This window comes from Xenopus tropicalis, chromosome 7, assembly GCF_000004195.4.
Source record: "Xenopus tropicalis strain Nigerian chromosome 7, UCB_Xtro_10.0, whole genome shotgun sequence".
Lineage (NCBI taxonomy): Eukaryota > Metazoa > Chordata > Amphibia > Anura > Pipidae > Xenopus > Xenopus tropicalis.
In genome coordinates this window covers 89,867,877-89,886,858 of record NC_030683.2, presented here as the reverse complement: position 1 = coordinate 89,886,858, position 18,982 = coordinate 89,867,877, and the positions used below count along the sequence as shown (strand labels likewise).

Here is an 18,982-nt window from a genome sequence, read left to right as displayed (position 1 = left end):
CAGTATTCCAGGTTGGGTTTGACTCCACTGCATGGATCAAGCTTCATCAAAGAAGGTGTTGAAATTCTAAACTGAGGCAAACGCCAATGATAAACAAAAGTCTTACATACTTTCCAATGCAAACACTGGCATGAAAAAAATTTGGCAACTATAAATTTAATGCGGCAAAATTATTAGTCAAACTAGTATATTGATGTACGACTTTATAAAAGGTCTTACTATAAAACATAGACAGAGTGGGGATCCACACATAGGTTCCCAACATATCCAACTCCTCTCAATGCCGCTTCCCTCTGATCCACTTAAGAACCATTTCCCAAATAAACACTTTACAGTACTGTGTAATATGGTGCAATGAACATTCAGTGGGACTTACTGGAGCATAATCATTAGTGACACTTAAGAGTTCAAAAACACCAAATATGTAAACAGCTTCATATACATTTAAGACTATTTAAATGTAAAACTGGAAACAAAGGACATTTGGGCAGCAAAACTGTGTGTGTATTGCATAGGGTAATCATTTTATTTAAGTTTGATCAAGTTACAAAATAAGGATGGACAATGACCAATATTTGTGTGAAAGGCATCACTGACCAACTGGAACTTATCAGGGGTGACATTCTCTGCTGGTGGAGAATGTCTGCAGCTTTAAAACAACTTTGTATACACCATAGTTTCTCATATATATATATATATATCAGGGATCCCCAACTTTTTTTTACCCACAAGACACATTCAAAAATAAAAAAAAGTTGGAGAGCAACGCACATCTGCAAAAAGTTCCTGGGGGTGTCAAATATGAGCTGCTATTGGCTATTTGGTAGCCCCTATGTGGACAGGCAGCCTACAGGAGGCCCTGATTGTCAGTAAACCTGTTTTTTATGCAACCAAAACTTTCCTCCAAGCCAATAATTTAAAAATAAGCACCTGCTTTGAGGCCACTGAGAGCAACATCCAAGGGGTTGGTGAGCAACATGTTGCTCACGAGCCACTGGTTGGGGATCACTGATATATAGGGTTGCCGGCGTTAAAGGGGTGAGGTGGCAACCCTACATATATGGAAATGCCTAGCCAGCCTAATTACCTTCTTTAGGCTGCATATACCCATATGTCTTTTAATCATAAGCCAGGAGACTATTTTACTAATAAAGCATAACTTCCTCAATGCTGTGACAATAAATGTATGGCAATGCTGTACTTTTTTTACCCCACTGTTGTTACCAAGTGCACTGAACCACCAAATTAATCCTTTTCTTCTCCCCTGCAGGCATCATACTGAGCCTGTTACCGTGCATAAAGGTACTACCAGTGAAATTAACTTCTTCTTGGCCCACAGCTTTCCAATTCTTCTCTGATTCAATCATTCATTCGAAGGGACAAATTGATGGGTCAGTGCAATTTGGTCATACACCTTTGTGCCAGATTCCATCTTGTGTCATGGGCATTAAGCTTTTAATTCTTGACTTATTCAAATAAATGATAGTGGTTTAGATCTGAAAGATATGTAGATACATATTTAGAGACCATCTATCTCCATTAAAATGAAACTACACTAAAACGATAATGGGCTCAAAGTTCTTTACACATTATGTCCCGGCCCCATTGTTCTGCAGTGGGATTAAAAGAAGTGTTACGGCCAATTGGCATCTCTTATTCAGCACTTGTGGGTGCAAGTTGGCTGTATTACACAAACCAGGAGTATATCTATGGGGGTTCAGATCACTTTCTGTTTTTATGGCAGCAGACCAGCAATGTATAAACAAAAATGTTAGGTCCTTGTTTATTACCCTCTGAATATTAAGGCTTGGCTTTTAGACACCATTGGCCGCACCCAGTTTGACAATCCTTAACCTTACACATACACTATTCTGTAACTCTATTGCATCATTTTAACTTTGTACCAATTACTTTTCTGCCTACTGGGGAAGCACGTCGCAAAACCACCAGAGTACTCATTAGTTTAATTGAAGCACAGTCTGGCATAAAGATTAGCACAGGGTGGGAAAGAAATACACACCTTCAGTGGTACAGGTTAGGTGTTCACAAGGTCATCCCTAACAAAAGCCAACTGTTCACGAGAAAGACTGACAAAATACATTTTAAAGCACGCTCTTGCAAACAGACCAAACCAAGGTATTAAATGTTCTAAATCTTTGGCAGATATTCAGGAGCCTGGAAGAACTGCCTCATGTTAAGATGCTTGAGGAGAGGGGCTGCGCTGGACTCATACATAAGGATAATCCAAGAAACATGAGCCTTATTCCAACAGGCATTTTAGTTTTGAAGTTGGCACACAGTTAAGAAGGGTCAGACAGCAGCGAGCTATTTGTTTCATGCCAAGATGTCCAAGTGAGGAATTCTTCTACAGGAGATATGCTTTGGAACTGACAGAAAGAAATACACATTTCCTGCATACAGAATATCCCAGCAGCTCAAGACTCTGCAACTTGTCCAGTTTGGCAGCTTTCAGAAATTCTGCAGACAGCAGTGGATTTTCACATGTACCAAAATAAATGGGGCAACATACCAATATAAATTAAATTGGATCATGCTTTAATAAAGCATTTAAGTATCCCCATAAAGGAGATCTGAACCCAAATAGAACACTAATGTAAACTTATACAGACTACTGCTCCAAGCATTGGTGCAGTTATGGTATGGTTTCTGAAATATTAGCAGTTTTGGACTGCTAATACTGATTTTCAGGTAGTAACTTTCTTTATATGTAAGCAAAACTAGGGTTAACAGACAGATCATAGTTAGGAGCACTGACACCATTTAGCTTATGAATGGAAAATTTACATCTGGAAAAGTAAATTGCCTGAATAGAAACCTTGTCAGGCTATAGTAGCCTTATGAAGCATTGGTATAAATGTCCAGCCTTTTATCATCTGACAAGCACTAATATAGAACTAGTTAGGCAATTTAAGTTTTGGGGGCTGCTCCTGGTACTGCATTTTTTGCGTCACTTAACTACGTCAGTAGTTGAGTGACGCAAATTAAAAAAAAAAAAAAAATCAGAATCGGATGTAGGACTGGCCAGACCAGGGATGACTGAGCCTTGGGCCAAAATGAATATATTTAAGTATATGGAAACAATGCCTATTTTGTTAAATGGGGAGGGCCTTTTCTTAGTAACTTGCTACATAAAATGTCTTCATGTCCTAAATATAATATGGGTAAGTGCAGAAGACCTTTTCACACCCTCATTGCACCCCTCCTCCTATTTTAAAAATGTTAAACAGTGAGCACAATTTTCCCTTGTCCCATCAAGCAAGCAATGACAGCACCACTACATTTTGTGCGACATCAGCAGTGATATCATGGGACCTCACCTACAAACATGCCTCCACCTTAAATGCTAAATGCTATGCCATAACTAAACCCACACTGGAGTCTCATCTAGTGCTGTGCCAAAAAATAAAATAGTAGATCTGAGACTGACCCTATAAGCAATGTTGTGTAAAGCAGCACAGTATATGAAGCCATTTTACATTACTGCTGGAATAAGGTCACAACTGACTGCACATACCACCTCACCCCAGTGATTCTATTTCTACTCTCAAATGCTCAATAAGACAGTTGTACCAATTAACCCTTTAGCTAAATGGCTTATTTGGTACATTGCTAAGATGCCAATGGTGGATTTGACAGCCACTCACAGCACATGGCACACATCCCTTGTATTTTTCAGCTGACAACAGAACCTGGCAATTTTATAAATGATAACAGTCACCCAGAGTGACAGGTGGAATGTGACCAGCAAACATCGGAGTATTTTCTGGCCATAATAAAAGATGGATTCAGAAGGCGGTCGGGATGCTTTGAGGTTAAGTCAATAGATGCAATGAATTTTTAAACTAAACTATTATAACTATTGAAACCCAGACAACCACCTTGCATTAACACTGCTAGCACAGGCTGATTTCAGCCTAAAACATGATTAGGGTTTAGTTACACATGTAATTAATTAAAATGCAAGCTAAAGAGAAGGGTTTGTATGTGTTTAGAGTTCAACATGCACTTCTGTTTTATTTTATGTAGAAGGCAGATGAAACTCAAATGCAGAATCAAACACATAAAAACATAAGACCTTTACAACATTTAACAGGGTGCTGAAAATGGCATTTGCCACAATATCATAATCACCAAGGATCAAGGGCTTCATTACCAGTTTTGTCAGTGTTTGATACACAAATTCTATTCATTCCACACAGCCGTATGGACTGTGTTAGCCCTGTGGATCTGGGGTGGGTTTATAAATCATTTCAGATAAGACACAATTGTAAATTTTATAAATGTAAAAAGTTAAGGGCACCAGATTTCTAAAGTCTCTCCACTATTAAACATCTCCAACCCCCTTGCCTGGTCCCCTGCATGAAAGCAGCAATAATTCACAAGGGAGCAGGAAAGCACATGCTGGAAGCATTCACATAAGTACAAAGCTGTATCATATCCCAGAGACTTTATTTTACCGTTGCTATGGCTCAGCTTGCAAACACAGCAACCTCCTGCTCATTTATTTTAAGTATTCGCTACAGCTGGAACTCAACCATGTTTGGGTGTCTAGTCCAAGACGCTCTCATTTGTGAGTCTCCCACAGAGAACAGGCAGCTTTAGTGCAGTTTATAGCAGAGCTGAACATTCCTCAGAAGAACATTTAATAGACTGCCCACATATGGTCAAATATTGCAACAACTTCTCTTGGCCTTTGTCCTGTCTGTCAACAGCCTCACCGTTTTAATCAGTAGCACATTAAGAGAAACTAAGGTGGCTAGGCATAACATGAGAAAAATGAGAGCATTATTGGATAGATAGAACAGACAAGTCCTCCTAACATTTAAATAGAATCTGTCAGGATTATGGTGTTTTTATTTCTAAAACACACTGTTTACATAGCAAATAAATTTACTCTACCATTTAAATTTGTACTCTTGAACCAAATGTATTTTTTTTTAGTTGTGATACTGGTGTGTAGGCAGCCATCTCAGTGCATTGTGCCCAAGTCTGAGCTTTTGGAAAGCCAGGGCTACACATTAGAACGGCTTTTAGGTAACCTATTGTTTCTCCTACTCCATATAACTGGAGTCCCAAGCCAGACTTACTTGGATTTCTTACTATTGAGTGCTATTCGGATATCTACCACTTTTAGCAATACAGGTGTCAGGGAGCTGCTATCTTGCTCCCTTCCCATTGTTCTGTTGATCAGCTGCCAGGGGAAGGGGTGATATCACTCCAACTTGCAGCTTAGCAGTAAAGTGTGACTGAAGTTTCAGAGCACAGGTCACATGGCTGTAGCACCCTGGGAAATGATAACTATGACTAGCCCCATGTATGTAGGAACACCTATTGGGCAGAAGTACAGTAACAAGAATCAAAGAAATTGCATGTAAGTAACATAAGGCTAGCAATACCCTCAATTGTGGCAGCCATCTTGCATGTTAGCAAGCACATTACACAATGCCACTTATGTGTGCTTGTCAAGAAGATCAAGATGTACGAGCATAAGCAGTCTACTTGCTTTACTACATATGTACTATAATAGGTGGCTGATGTCATCCTACCCAAGGGTGGAGTAACTACATTTACGCTTGCAGCAAACTTGGACAAATGTCATTAGAAAGCTTTTGTTAAAGTAGGTAAAGGTCATATTTGATCACTCGGGAGCTGGTGTATTAACTCCAGAAAAAAAAAAAAAAAGACTGGCACAGAAGGTAGCAAAGGTTAGCGAGAGGGGGCTGCCAGTGGGGGCTTACAAAGTGGCACCAATTCAGTTTGGATACACCTTGCCCTTTACCAGTACATTTTTGCAGACACACACACGGCCAATAGTTTCAGTACTGAGGATTCAAGTTTAATAACTGGGTGTAAAAAGGGTCTTAAAACTTGTTTTTGCATGATGAAATTGAATTCTAAGAAACCATTCAAATATTAACACTGTTCCAGAAGTCAGAGCCAGTAATGCATAACATGTAAATATAATGTTTAATGTGTGTTTAAGAGATATCTAAAAAAAAAACACATTTGCAAAAGTTGCTTCATGGAAGCCTAATAAAAACAGGAGAGGCTTTATATTTAATAAACTATTTCTTTATTACACATTTTTATCTACAGATTTTATAAAAGGATTAAAACTGTACAAATTGAAGACAGTAGGGAGAAATACTAAGCCACTTTTCTATAGGTTGGAAGACTACTTGCACAAATAAAATAAAAGGCAGCAACTATATTTTCCTTACAGTTCCCTCCTAATTGTGCAATACTGCAAGTGTCCTAATCCAGCAAGAAAACAGCTTACAGGGAGTTAAAGATGGCACCTGACGTACCCTTTCAGCCTTGGCACCATTGTGCACCTTAGAAGATAGATGTCTTGGTCTTTAAAGTACCCTACAGCAGCAATTAAAATATATTCACACTCCTACATACATCAATTCAACATTAAAAAGTCACACATCCAGCTATTGTACCTGTACATAAAAAGTTGTCTTAACTTAATTCATCTTGAACAAATGGCCCATAATACAAAAAAAGGGGGATTTTGGTTTCTGGGAGAAGTTCCTGAGAACTGATGCATCAGCTGGGTTTATGTACTAAAGTGACTAATCAATTTGCAACTGAATAAAGCTTTGCATTTGGTTAAACCTTCATGCCTAGATGTGGCTTTTAGGGAAGGGGTGCTATGAAGTAAAGGTGGCAGTGAAGCGTTGCATGGCTAGCGCTTTTCCTTCATTTAATCCCAACAACCGATTACTTACTATTATAAAACCCTCTCTGCACAATTCTATTTCGCATATGAATGGGGGCTATCCAACTGCTTACCTCTGCCTACCAGGCTATTTCACACATGACATTTACATTTGACTTGTGGAAACACTGATCCTCTCCAATTTGCATGTGCATGGAACAATTTCCAGGTTGTAGACATTCAATGACAACATGTAGACACTATCCAAACCGAGTCTAAAGCTTATGGCATAACTTCTAAGACAAACATTTGGGTGCTATAATAACTGGCATATGCTGTATGTACCCTTTATTTGGAGATCATTCCAGGAATTCAGTGACTTTCAAAAGGAAAAAAGTGAACAAATCTAAATTAGGCAAAAGTCAACCACAGGGGTCTTCCATGAACCCTATTGCGCTATGAAGATTAAATGCAAACAGAAGTTAATGAATGGGAAATACTCTAGTGAACCACCAGCCCTGTATTGGGTGGAAAAGATTCAGTTTACAGGCCCAATACATAGTCGTTTAAACACTACACCACATTTTTCAATTGCTTTCTATTTACAGTTTGACTTTTTTGGCTAAAGTCAGTTCCTAAGGTACTTTCACATCAGGTGTAACTGGACTACAACTCCCAGCATGCTTTTACCCTTTATTATGTTAAAAAATGCCGATAGGTGCCATGGTTCTAAATTGTTTAAACACATTTGGGAGATACATTCTGGGGAGAAAGGTGAGAAACACCAATGTTGTCAAATGGAACACATAGGGCCGATCAAAACGCGAGTTTAGAGCTTAATAAAAACCCACCAACTTTCTATTCATTCCTATGGGATTTGTAGAAGTGTATTGATCAAACAGTGAGTTCTAAGTTTCACCCATTTATAAATAAGCTTCAAAAATTCCATAGAATTGAATATATATATATTTATAGAAAGCATTTGAAAAAAAAAATCCATGATTTGTGTTTACAAAACTCATTTTGTTAAAAGTAAAACTGCCCTTCTGGTATTCTTGTTTTGCCACAGTCTCCAACTTAATATTTAGAGGCACAACTACTGTTAGACAGACATACAAATCAGACAGGTACATATAAAAAACAATGCAGAATTTGGACGGTTTCCCTGAAAAGGATATATACTTCCCATTTAGAGATGTAAAAGCAACCCTGTTCTTGTGTTAGGCCTGCAGAACACAGTTGCATTACTAAATATCCTTCACAGAAAACGCCCAGTTAGGAAATCCAAAAACTCCAGGGCAAAAACTTGGAGGTACTGGTAGTCTGTAGCATGCATTCGAGCAGCGCAGAGGGATAGCACTACATCCAACATCGATGCAGTGTAGGTCAAAGGATTGTAGCCTCAGAATGCATAGCACTGTATAGATTACTATAGGCAGAAGATCTCTGCATATGTCAGTGGTAAAGTAGGTAGCCTTTAAGTGCAGCCGGTAGTGGAAGAGCTTGTATTTCGTTCAGTCTGTCTTTTCCCAATGCAAGGCGAACAGATCTTCGACACAGATCCATCAGTGGAAGTGGTTCAGCTACAGAAAAAGGAAAAAATCCGTTATAGACAGGACTTTAATGAGAGATTCACATTCACAATAAGTCATGACCATTTTTAGACTAAATGCACTGAATAAGTTTCGGGGAACAAATTTTGAAGAATGCATAAATACGGTGTTGTGTCTGAATACTAGTAAGGGATGCACAGGTTATTTCATACAGTAAAAAAAAGTTAAAAAGTGTATGCTAGCATGTATATAGCTCATCTAAAGTAAAAATTGTTGTTAGGCAGCACCCCTGAAGTCACACCTTACAAAATAAATGCATCATTTTATTAACACTTAGTGCATCTGCTTCAAAACAGGGTATGTAAGCCTTGCAGGATATCTGTTGTGCTTCTAAACTGGCAAGTTGCTGCCATTAGTGACCTAGCCAGTTATGCCCTCAATGAAGGCAACAGATGGTGGCATGCTTTGGGCTGGCATAAGCCAACCCAAAAGGAGCCACTGTATTTTGAGTGACAAAGAAAAGAGACGCTGGCAAATTGAAGCTGCCAATTTGTGTCCTTCAGACCAATTTGGCAGCCTGTCTGTGAAAGGGGAACCCCTATGGGCAGACATCAGATGGACGGGACCTGCAGGTTGGGGTCGACACAATATGGGTTGCGTACAGGTCAAGCTCTTTCTGCTGCTGTCCCTCTTTATAGACTTATTTTGTCACCAGCCTACAGGAGGCTATTTGGCAATACACCTGTTTTTTTTATGTCTCAAAAACTTGCCTCCAAGCCAGAAATTAAAAAAGCACCTACTTTAAGCAACATCCTGCCCCTGAGCCACTGGTTGCGGGATCAGTGGTATAATGTATGGTAACCTAAAGTAATATAACTGTAGCCTTTACAAAAAATGTCAGAGCTGCCAGATCAGTGACCAAGTCCACATTTTTATTCTGTAGTTTGAAGGAAATTTTCACTTACCCATATCACTAAAATAGTGCTGTCCTAATCATTGGGGCAAAATTCAAAGCCAAACTGTTCGGTTTTCTGGAATTTATGTTTTTACGTGATGGCCTGGGAAACTTAAAATTGTGGCTCTACTGTATACATAACTACTGTCACAAGTATTAACCAATTCTGTGCTGTTTATCCCTTCTATATATTTAGTAACCCAGAAATTGTGATTATAACTGCACTGAATAAACATTATCTATGATGTAAAGGTAAGTTTGCTGCAACGCCTTCGCTTTCAGAGCCTGCCTTGCCAGTGATTAATGGATTTTTTTGCCAGTTCACGGAGAGGGATGGGCGACAGAGGCCTTCTAATCTCCTGCTGTGTTTGCAAGCCTGTGATAGAAGTGCACTGGCTGAACTTGCAGTGAGCGAAAGTTGGTAGAGATGCCTGAGCCTAATCAATGATAATGTTATTTATTTAAAATCCACTTATATTCAAGTATCTAGGATATATGCTAATTGTTTAGAAGTGATAACGTAAAATTGATGTTACTGCGCATTTAACATGGAGCTATAATTAAGATTAACACAGGAGGGGGGTTTCACCTTTAGGTGAGAACATGAGGATTCTAGCAGCAGAGTTCAAGCTAGACTGAATGGGAGAGAGGTGGAAGCCTGAAAGGGCAATCAGCAGTTACGTTGCAGTATTCCACATGGTATAAAATACAGTATATGATACACCATCCAGGAAGCATGGAAAAGGAGAATTAGGCAAAACAGACAAGACTGAAAAAAATTATAAAACAGGAGAAGGATGGTGGAGATCAGAACAAGGAGAAAGGGAGAGCAAAACAAATCACATTTAGTGGTGTATTAAGACTGGAGACAATGTTGCTCATAGCAACCAATCAGATCTTTGCCATCGTTTTCTTACTTGTAGGTGACAGTTAGGGGCACATTTACTAATTCACGAACGCTGCGTTCAAACACTTTTTTCCGCGACTTTCGTATTTTTAGTGTGAAAAAAAAAATCGGATCGGTTTTGCCGCTGTTTACAATAATTTGCTACGAATAATTTTGTGACTTTCGGATCGCCAATACGATATTATTGTGACTAATACAATTTTTTCAGAAGCATTTTCGTGATATTTGCGATATTCAGATATTTGTTTCCAATCCGAATTTTTCCCATTCAGGACTGAAACTCGTGTTTTGATAAATCTGCCCCTTAGAATTTAATTGCTGCTTGGTTGCTATGGGCAATGTCACTGGTATTAAAATTGTAGACAAATATTAAAGTCACCCTTTTAACTATTCCTGTTAAATAAAATAATGGGTATTGGCAAAGTGGGTATGCTCCATTCATAATTTGCTAAATAATCCAATTTCTACATGAGTAGAAGTGATGTACATAAAAGGGCAGCTAAATTTCACAATATGCAATGGGATAATTTATCAACACTAGGGGGCACATTTACTAATCCACGAATGTCCGAAAGCGGTTTTTTCGTAATGATCGGTATTTTTGCAATTTTTTTAGTCGCCGTTACGACTTTATTGTATATTTTCCGCGACTTTTGTTGCCGTCGTGAAAAATTCAGATTGGTTTTTCTGCCGTTTACTATAGCGCAATACGAAAACATTGCGACGTCGACGAAATAATTGCGCAAAATACAATAAAGTCGCGACAAATACAAAATCGTGAAGGGGACGAAAAAAAAAAAAAAAAAAAAAAATCGCAAAATTTTCGTTTCCAATCCTTTTTTCCCCATTCGGGATTCGAGGATTAGTAAATGTGCCCCTAGGTGTGAATGTAGGTTCAGAATATTCGTGCAAGGGTACACTGTTCAAAATGTAGATATAACTAAGCAAGAATTCAAAGACAGCTGAAAAATCACAGGCCTTCAAGCAAACTGGTATATTAAGTGTGATATTAAATGTGTACTTACGGTCAAGTCCATTTAAGTATCGCATCTTTATTTCACAGTGACCCCACACTGCACTTACAACAGGATAAAGTTTTTTTCCCTTTAGTCCTCGAAAAGCTATTCCCATGTATTGTCCATCCACAACAAAGCTAAGTGTGCCATCGTCCATATCAAGTACCACCAAGAAGGAATCTGGGACAATAAATGTTTCATCAGGCTCCAGAAACGCAGGGTATGTTCTACTTGGCTGATTTTTCCCATCATGATATAGTTTATTCCTGCCCAGGTCCCAGCCCCAAGATTTGCCATTACTGCCTATAAGTGTTGTATAGCCAACAGAATGTAGAGGTGCATCTGCTGTAGCTACTCCAACAACAGCATGAGTCCCTCGCTGCCGCATAACCCAGGTAATCTCCCAAACATGCAAGCCACGTGTGTAACCAATTTTGCCACGAATAGCATCTGTGCTCTGTGCCACCGGATGCCGGTGAAAGACAAGTTTGTCATCCTCCTTCACAAACACATTTAGCGAGCGATCATTGTTATTCCAGGAGTGCTGAAGCTGTACTTCATGGGACACTGGAGGCATATCTAATAAAAGGTCGAGTCTTGCAGGCTTACAGTAATCAAGCCCTTGTAGATCTTGCTTTAGTGGTCTATATGCAGGGTCCCTCATATCTACTGTCTTTATACCTCCTGTGACTTTCTGACCCATGATACAAACCGATTTCACTTTAAGGAGCCAACAACAAGGTCATTCAGCTGGCCAGCCTTCACGTTTCCCTCCTTCCAAGGAACTGAAGCAACAGAGAACTCAGTTCAGTTTTACCACTTCACCTAGAGCAGGAAGAGAAGGTGACATAGGTCAGTCTTAAAATTGTTCACAATAAATCACAAGGCAGAAAAAAACATGTTATGATGTATACAAATATAACAAGGCACATGTGTACAGTCACCTGCAATAAATTACCACTGGCGACTGCACAAAATGACTTTCCACCAGCAAGAATCACTGGTGGGATGGCATACGAGTCAACCATTGTCAGAACTTCGACTTCCCCAAGAGCACATAAATACAATAAAATCCAGAACCAAATAATTTAAAAGTTTCTGCCATAAGGTCAAGTCATTTCCACACATGCAGAAGTGTCCACTGAACCATATGCTGACCCTACCATGCCTAAATGGGAACAGCACAAAGTAGGTTTACAAGGTCTGAACACTCAAGTGCCCAGGTTTAATAAAACTTGTGGATAAATTAAGCAAATCCTATCAGAGTACTTAAACAGAGTGGAAATCATGCCTTAGAGTAGAGGCTGGTACAAGTACAAAGGGAGGCCCAGATTTATAGTCATGTCCCAGGTTTTCAAAACTCAATGCTTGACAGACATGAGGACATCTACTGTCACCCACAGAGGACATAACAAATGTTAAAAATACATAGCATTATAGTGCCATCCCTCAACATGCCACATTTACAGTGGACAACTATATACTGCACAGTTGTCAGTACCTTACCTGGCAGTATTCATCAGTGGAACAGGGGGACACAGTATACAGAGAGAAGCAAGTCATCTGAATAAACTTTGTATGCCTTAAAGCAGGCTCAGGAGCCAGATTTGGCTCTTGATGGCTGCATCTGGCTCGCTGCCAAATCTTTAGTAAAAAATAACGGGAGGCGTGGCCTTCGCTCGGTGGATAGAAGATGTGTTCTAAACACTTCTATCTGTCGAGCGCTGGCCACGCCATCCTCCGCATCTGGCATCCTTGGGACCCACCCTACCTTGCCCCTGCGCTCGGCAGATATAAGACGCGGTCCAAGTCTTAGAACACGTCTATCTGCCGAGCGCAGGTAACACCCTCCTCTGCATCACATCCGGCATCCTTGGGACCTACCCTACCTTGCCCCGCAGCATCCGCAGGCAAACATTGTATGGCTCTCACAGAATTACATTTTAAAATGTGGTGTTTATGGCTCTCAGCCAGAGAGGTTCCTGACCCCTGCCTTAAAGAATCAAAGAGTGCAGATTAGGATACACTGCATAAACACCTTAAAGTTAACTTTTAGTATGTTACAAAGTGTCCCAGTCTTGGTAACGTTTCAAGTCTTTTGTTTGAAAGTTCTCCCTGACTATTCAGACTCAGACCTTCTCTCCAGGAGGCAGTTACTGGTGCAATCTGCATCACAGTGCACCATATAATAAATGATTTGTAAAGGGGTTGCAGAACCCAGAAGTTAACTGCTTGGGTTGTAAGGGCCTAAAAGTTATGTGGCACAGATGTGATTGCTGCAGAAAGCAGCCCTATTCAATAAGAGTAGTCAACTGGTTTGTCAGTTTCTAGATTTTACAAGTTAGATGAAGAGTGAAGTAGATGCACTCCTAGTGCTGCATTTCCAGTATTTTCCTATAGCTTTAAGTCAGAACTTTATAAGAGAAAAAGTGCAAACAAATATTTATGTTTAACCTGCAACTTGCTTGCTTACAAGGTTAAAACCCCCAAATGGTTGCCCTTTTATTGGCTCCTCTGGGATCACCTGACTCTGGTAAACATTTATAACTCCACTTCTTTAACATGATATTGGCTCTAACTTTTTATTTTGAGAAATACTGTGACATATGCCAGGAAAATAGAACTGGTTTTGAAGTCCCTCCCTATATCATCTAAAACTTCCAACACTACATAATTATAGCAGTATGAAGATTCCTAACTAGTAGAGCAAAAAGCCATAGCAGTACAGAGACATCTTCAAAGTATAGCACCAGAAATTAGCAGATTAGGCTGTTACGTGGGAACAGTTTTGGCCTTAAAAAAAAAAAAAAAATCCAGTGCTTTCAGGCTGGAATCTAAATCCTTCCATGCAATGACAGGTGGATTGCATTCATGTCACTGACTGCTATAATGGGCAGATTTAGAGGTTTTCTCCTGGCACTTTTCCTACCAGTAGAGAAATGCCAACTGTGAGACTTAGAATGCAAGGCCAAAGCAAATTCCAGAATATGCCTTCAAAAGTCATGATCTTCTGCACACTTTTGCATGAAAAATCCCAAAGTTTAAGTTAGGGAACTACTTACAGGATACAAAACATATAAAGGAGTCAACAAACTCCAAGTTATAAACAGTGCATTACATTTTCATGGCCAAGACAAAAACCCAAGTGAACTTTCTCAATTGACAGTCTGTGAATCTACTACCATTACACACCTCATTTTAATTACTATTTGGGCATTACAGAAACCAAACCCAACATAAAGAGGATGGTCCCAACCCCACCAACACTTGGCAAATGGATTGCCCTGGTCAACTAGCAACAAACTTACCTACTTAGCCAGAGGCTGTATAAACAAGTTTGAAGGTGTCTGGCCCCCATGGCTCAAATCTCCAGCAACTACCACTGAATGAAGAATGAGACCGTCCAGCTCCCCCCCCCCCCCCCCCATTCCCTCTTTCCTATCTCCTCTAACCTTTCCAGTTAAAAATCAATTAAAAAAAAAAGTTACCAATCCCCTCCAAATTCTGTTTCCCTTTGCTTGATAGTTTCTACTTGTATACTGCTGTAGTCTAAGCCTCCAAAAACCCCAAACAAAATAGTTGCACATAATTACATGACCTTTATGGTACACATACGGGGTCATATTTTCTTACGCTTAGAAAAGTCAACATTAAAAGTGTGCCAAATTTCAGGGATATAGCACAGAAGAAAGGTTAGGTCATGTGCACTGTAGATAGGTACAATGCTGAACTTGCAATGCTAATGACCACAATTCTATGAAGCGGTTCGTATCCATAACATAGAGGCCCCGCACTTGCACCTTAACATCTCGGAACACTAGGGAAAAAGGCTTTACCTGCCGAAGTCAACCAACTAAACTAGTTACCTATCCAATCATGGAAAACATAAGATTGACATAGTACCATGTAAAAAAGGCCAACTTGTAGTAAGACTATTTACACAATCATATTAAACACACAAAAAGTTAAGGGAAGTATTTGCAGGAGAACAATGCAAATATTAACTTGTCTATCTGGAAATACATACACAGAACAAAGATTATGCTATCAGCAAGTTATTGACTTTTTAACATAAACTAAACTACCTCCTGTTATCATGGAAAATGTACATTCAGAGTAACAGGGGTTTCATGGCATTATGGAAACTTTCCAAAATGCCAACAAACACTGGCCACAATAAAAGCAATTGTAGATTTAAGCGGACAGCATACCCCCTGAACAACATGACTTCAACGAATTGGAACTGAGCTGAAAGTAATTATTTGCCAGTTTTTTTCATAAGTTAACTGCTTTCCATTTAAAAATTTCTGGTTCTTGCATGCAAATATAGACAAAAAGTTACTGATTATCATCAGCAGGGCTTATTTGTGCACTGAAAATCTGATTAAGGTTTCAAAACTGCACATCTTTGTGCTAAAAGCCAGCTTGTCGCTAGTGGTGACAGAAGTTTCAATTCATCTGAAGAAAGTGTAGCATCAAGAGACGTTTCACTTGCCTGAAAGATGCTGGAAAAACACATGAGACGCACCATAGGGCCTAATGGATTTGAGCTTATCTGCAAGCCAAGACAGACGGGGGAGGGGAAGGCTAGTATCTAAAATAATTGCTTATTTTAAGGACGTGTAACAAGTGTACACAGATTTATGAACCATTATTGCTATATAAAAAAAATCATACATATATACACACACAACCCAGGGTGGCACTCTGCTTCAGCTCTTACCTCTGGTGCAAGGTAAATGATTTAAATATCCAAAAAAAGACCAGCAACAAAAAAAGTGCCTTGAGAAGGGTCCTGATGGGGACCGAAACGTAATGTTGGCTGTTCGTGCGTTTTTAATACACAATTGATCTTTTTGGAATATAACTCGGTGTTGCTGGTCATTATATATATATATATATATATATATATATATATATATATATATAGAAAATAATCATCTGTGGCCAGCACACCCTTCAATGTTTCATCAAAAAAAATTTTTATTGCAGATATATTGTTAAAACCAACGTTTCGGTCCTTGTTAGGACCTTTCTCAAGGATAATTTTTATCCTTGAGAAAGGTCCTAACGAGGACCGAAACGTTGGTTTTAACAATATATCTGCAATAAAAAAATTTTTTGATGAAACATTGAAGGGTGTGCTGGCCACAGATGATTATTTTCTACGCATACATAATTTTGGCTAAGCACCCCGCAGAATATTGAGCCTTGGAGTGCGGACACCATTTGGATTGGATAGATTATAAATCATGATAAAGTAACTTGCCACAAAACCCCATGCACCATTACCCTTATTGCCAAGGCACACTGAGCAGTTTTGCCTAAAGGTGCCCATACACGGGCCGACTATAGCTGCCGATATCGGTCCCTTGGACCGATTCGGCAGCTAATCGGCCCGTGTATGGGCAGAACAGAGCTGCCTGGCCGACCGATATCTGGCCTGAAATTGGCCAGATCTCGATCGGGCAGGTTAGAAAATCCGGTCGGATCGGGGACCACATCGGCTCGTTGATGCGGTCCCCGAACCGACTGCCCCATAAGCTCGAATGTAATCCGATCGTTTGGCCACAGGGCCAAACAATCGGATTATTATTTTTTTTTTTTTTTTTTTAAGTCCCTTGCTACCCGATATCGCCCACCCGCCAAGCAACGGATCTTATAGTGTATGGGCACCTTAAGAGTCTACTTAAATTAAATGGAATGCTTGACTGACAGAGGTAATACAGGACTACTCTTGCCTTTAACAGTGTGTTATCAAAAAGCAACCAATGCACCTCAGTAGCACATTAATACTAAACAAGGTAGGTAGGTATGTAGGTAGGTATGTATATTTGGAGACCGGAAAAGTAGCCAGCACAGTAACTGGCCAGCATTTCACATTCTTCAATGGCAAATATCAATTGTAACAGCACTGTACCAATGCTCCAGCTTGCTTCTACACATACATTCCAGCCTAAAGTGTTATTCTAATTTGTGTAACATTCCTCAGAAAAAATAGAAAAGTGTATAGTCTTTGTGAAGCTTTGGGCCACTATTCCCATTTTCAGCGATCAGCTGCTCACATGGCAACACGGTGAATGCTGCCAGTTGGTGGGAATCCAGGTAGTGGCTGTCACAGTGAGTCACTTCCCATGAGTGGAGCTCAGCTGCAGAACATTGGCCAGACACACACCGGGGTGCAGCCGGAGCCAGGCCACTTACAAAGCAGCGCAATACGGTCGATGAGAGGCGGTAATAACACAGGCCTTATTCAGGCTGAAGAGCTTCGGAACCGCTTCACGCCTTTCTACGGTCAACTTAAATCCATAAGTAATAAAACGCGCTAAATTCACCCAGGTGCAGTAACCTATAGCAACCATTAAGATGACCAGCAAGTGGGAGCTGTTAATTGCTTGCGCTAGGTCCCCGCACCTGGGCAAACTAAGGCGTTTAATGTATTACCCCATTCTATGGGAGCCAGGTGAACAGATAACTTGACACCAAAAGAATAACAGCACAGAGAAAAGCTTGCTCACTCAGCTAGGACTGACGTGCAATTCATAGCAACTAAAGACTTGTAAGACATACCGCCCAATAGTCCCGCTTTCCGCGGGACAGCCCCGGTTTCATAACACAGCCCGCACTCCCGGATCGCCGTTTAAATGCCTAGCTCCTCCGCTCCTGCAGTCCAGCTCTCCCTGACTGGCGTCACAATCTCGCGTGATGAGACTTGGCCGTCACGGCTTCAGAATATATAAGCGCAGTGACGCAGCACGTACCGCCTGGGGGAGTGACGGGAGGGATGGAGTCTATTTATTATCGTTTCAGGTATAAACGTCTGGTAACACGTGGTAGGTTGCCGGTGGCTGCTAGCATGTTATTAGCTCTGCTCACAGCTTCTAACAGAATAAGTTAAAAAAAAGGCAACAACGTTGAAAAAAAGAAATATATTTATATATATGATTTTTTTTTCATGGTGCTTGCCGGTAATTCCTTCCACTCAGAGTCTCATCTCCCAATAATTAAGCAGGGGTTGAATTAATTTTTATTTCCTGGTTACTATACCTCCAGGGTACAATTCATTTGTTATCTTCTGCCTGGGAACAAAAATACGTATGGTTGACAGCAATACCGACTGCCATCAGTGTTGCCAGTGCAATTAATGTTCTGCACAAAAAATGATATATCCATAGCACACAGTTAAAGGGCTTGTTCAATTATGGAAATTAGTTTTAGAAAGAGCAATACAGATTTCCCACACAAACACTGCTCACCACTCAAATCCTCTGGTCCAGGTGCAACCTGCCCCGGACCCTGCACTCAAGCTGGCCATACACGTGGCGATCTGACGATGTTTCGTGCGACCATCGGTGCGACCATTCAGGGCTGAATCGGCAGGTAAGGAGGTAGAAACAATAGGATTTCTACCTCCTTCTGCTGATTCAGCGCTGAAGGGAGATTTTGGTCAGGCACCTTCTATGGCGCCCGATCAAAATTTTCAAACTGGTCCGATCGGCGAGTCGACCGATATCAGCAGCTTCCTGCAATATCGGTCGACTCGCCGACATACCATACACGCACCGAATATCGTACGAAACGAGGTTTTGTACGATATTATCGGTGTGTGTATGGCCAGCTTTAGGTGAAAAAACGCACGAGCAGGGAGAGCCCACTTCCAAACAAGAACACATGCTTACTAAACGGTCCTGTTGACCCAGGTGCTCCTGCCCCAAGGCCGTAGCCAGGTGACAAATCTTATCAAAAAACCTCACACATTGGCAGTGCATTCCAGGTCAGCATAAAGTGCACTGCCAATGTGTGAAGTTTTGTGACCAGGTGTACTCTGGCATCAGAGGGCCCTAGTTTTTAATTTGCAAACAA

General features: G+C 40.3%; 1 protein-coding gene across 1 annotated transcript; it reads right to left on the bottom strand.

The window, feature by feature from the left end:
* Positions 1–6,071: 6,071 nt before the first annotated feature.
* spsb1 (splA/ryanodine receptor domain and SOCS box containing 1) lies at positions 6,072–17,839 on the bottom strand. The gene is made up of 3 exons (XM_002936557.5): positions 17,690–17,839; positions 11,129–11,944; positions 6,072–8,271 (listed from the first exon to the last, which is right to left on the bottom strand). The coding sequence occupies exons 2-3, from the start codon at positions 11,820–11,822 to the stop codon at positions 8,144–8,146; spliced, it is 822 nt and encodes a 273-aa protein (XP_002936603.1). The 5' UTR covers positions 11,823–11,944; positions 17,690–17,839; the 3' UTR covers positions 6,072–8,143.
* Between the last annotated feature and the right edge of the window lie 1,143 nt (positions 17,840–18,982).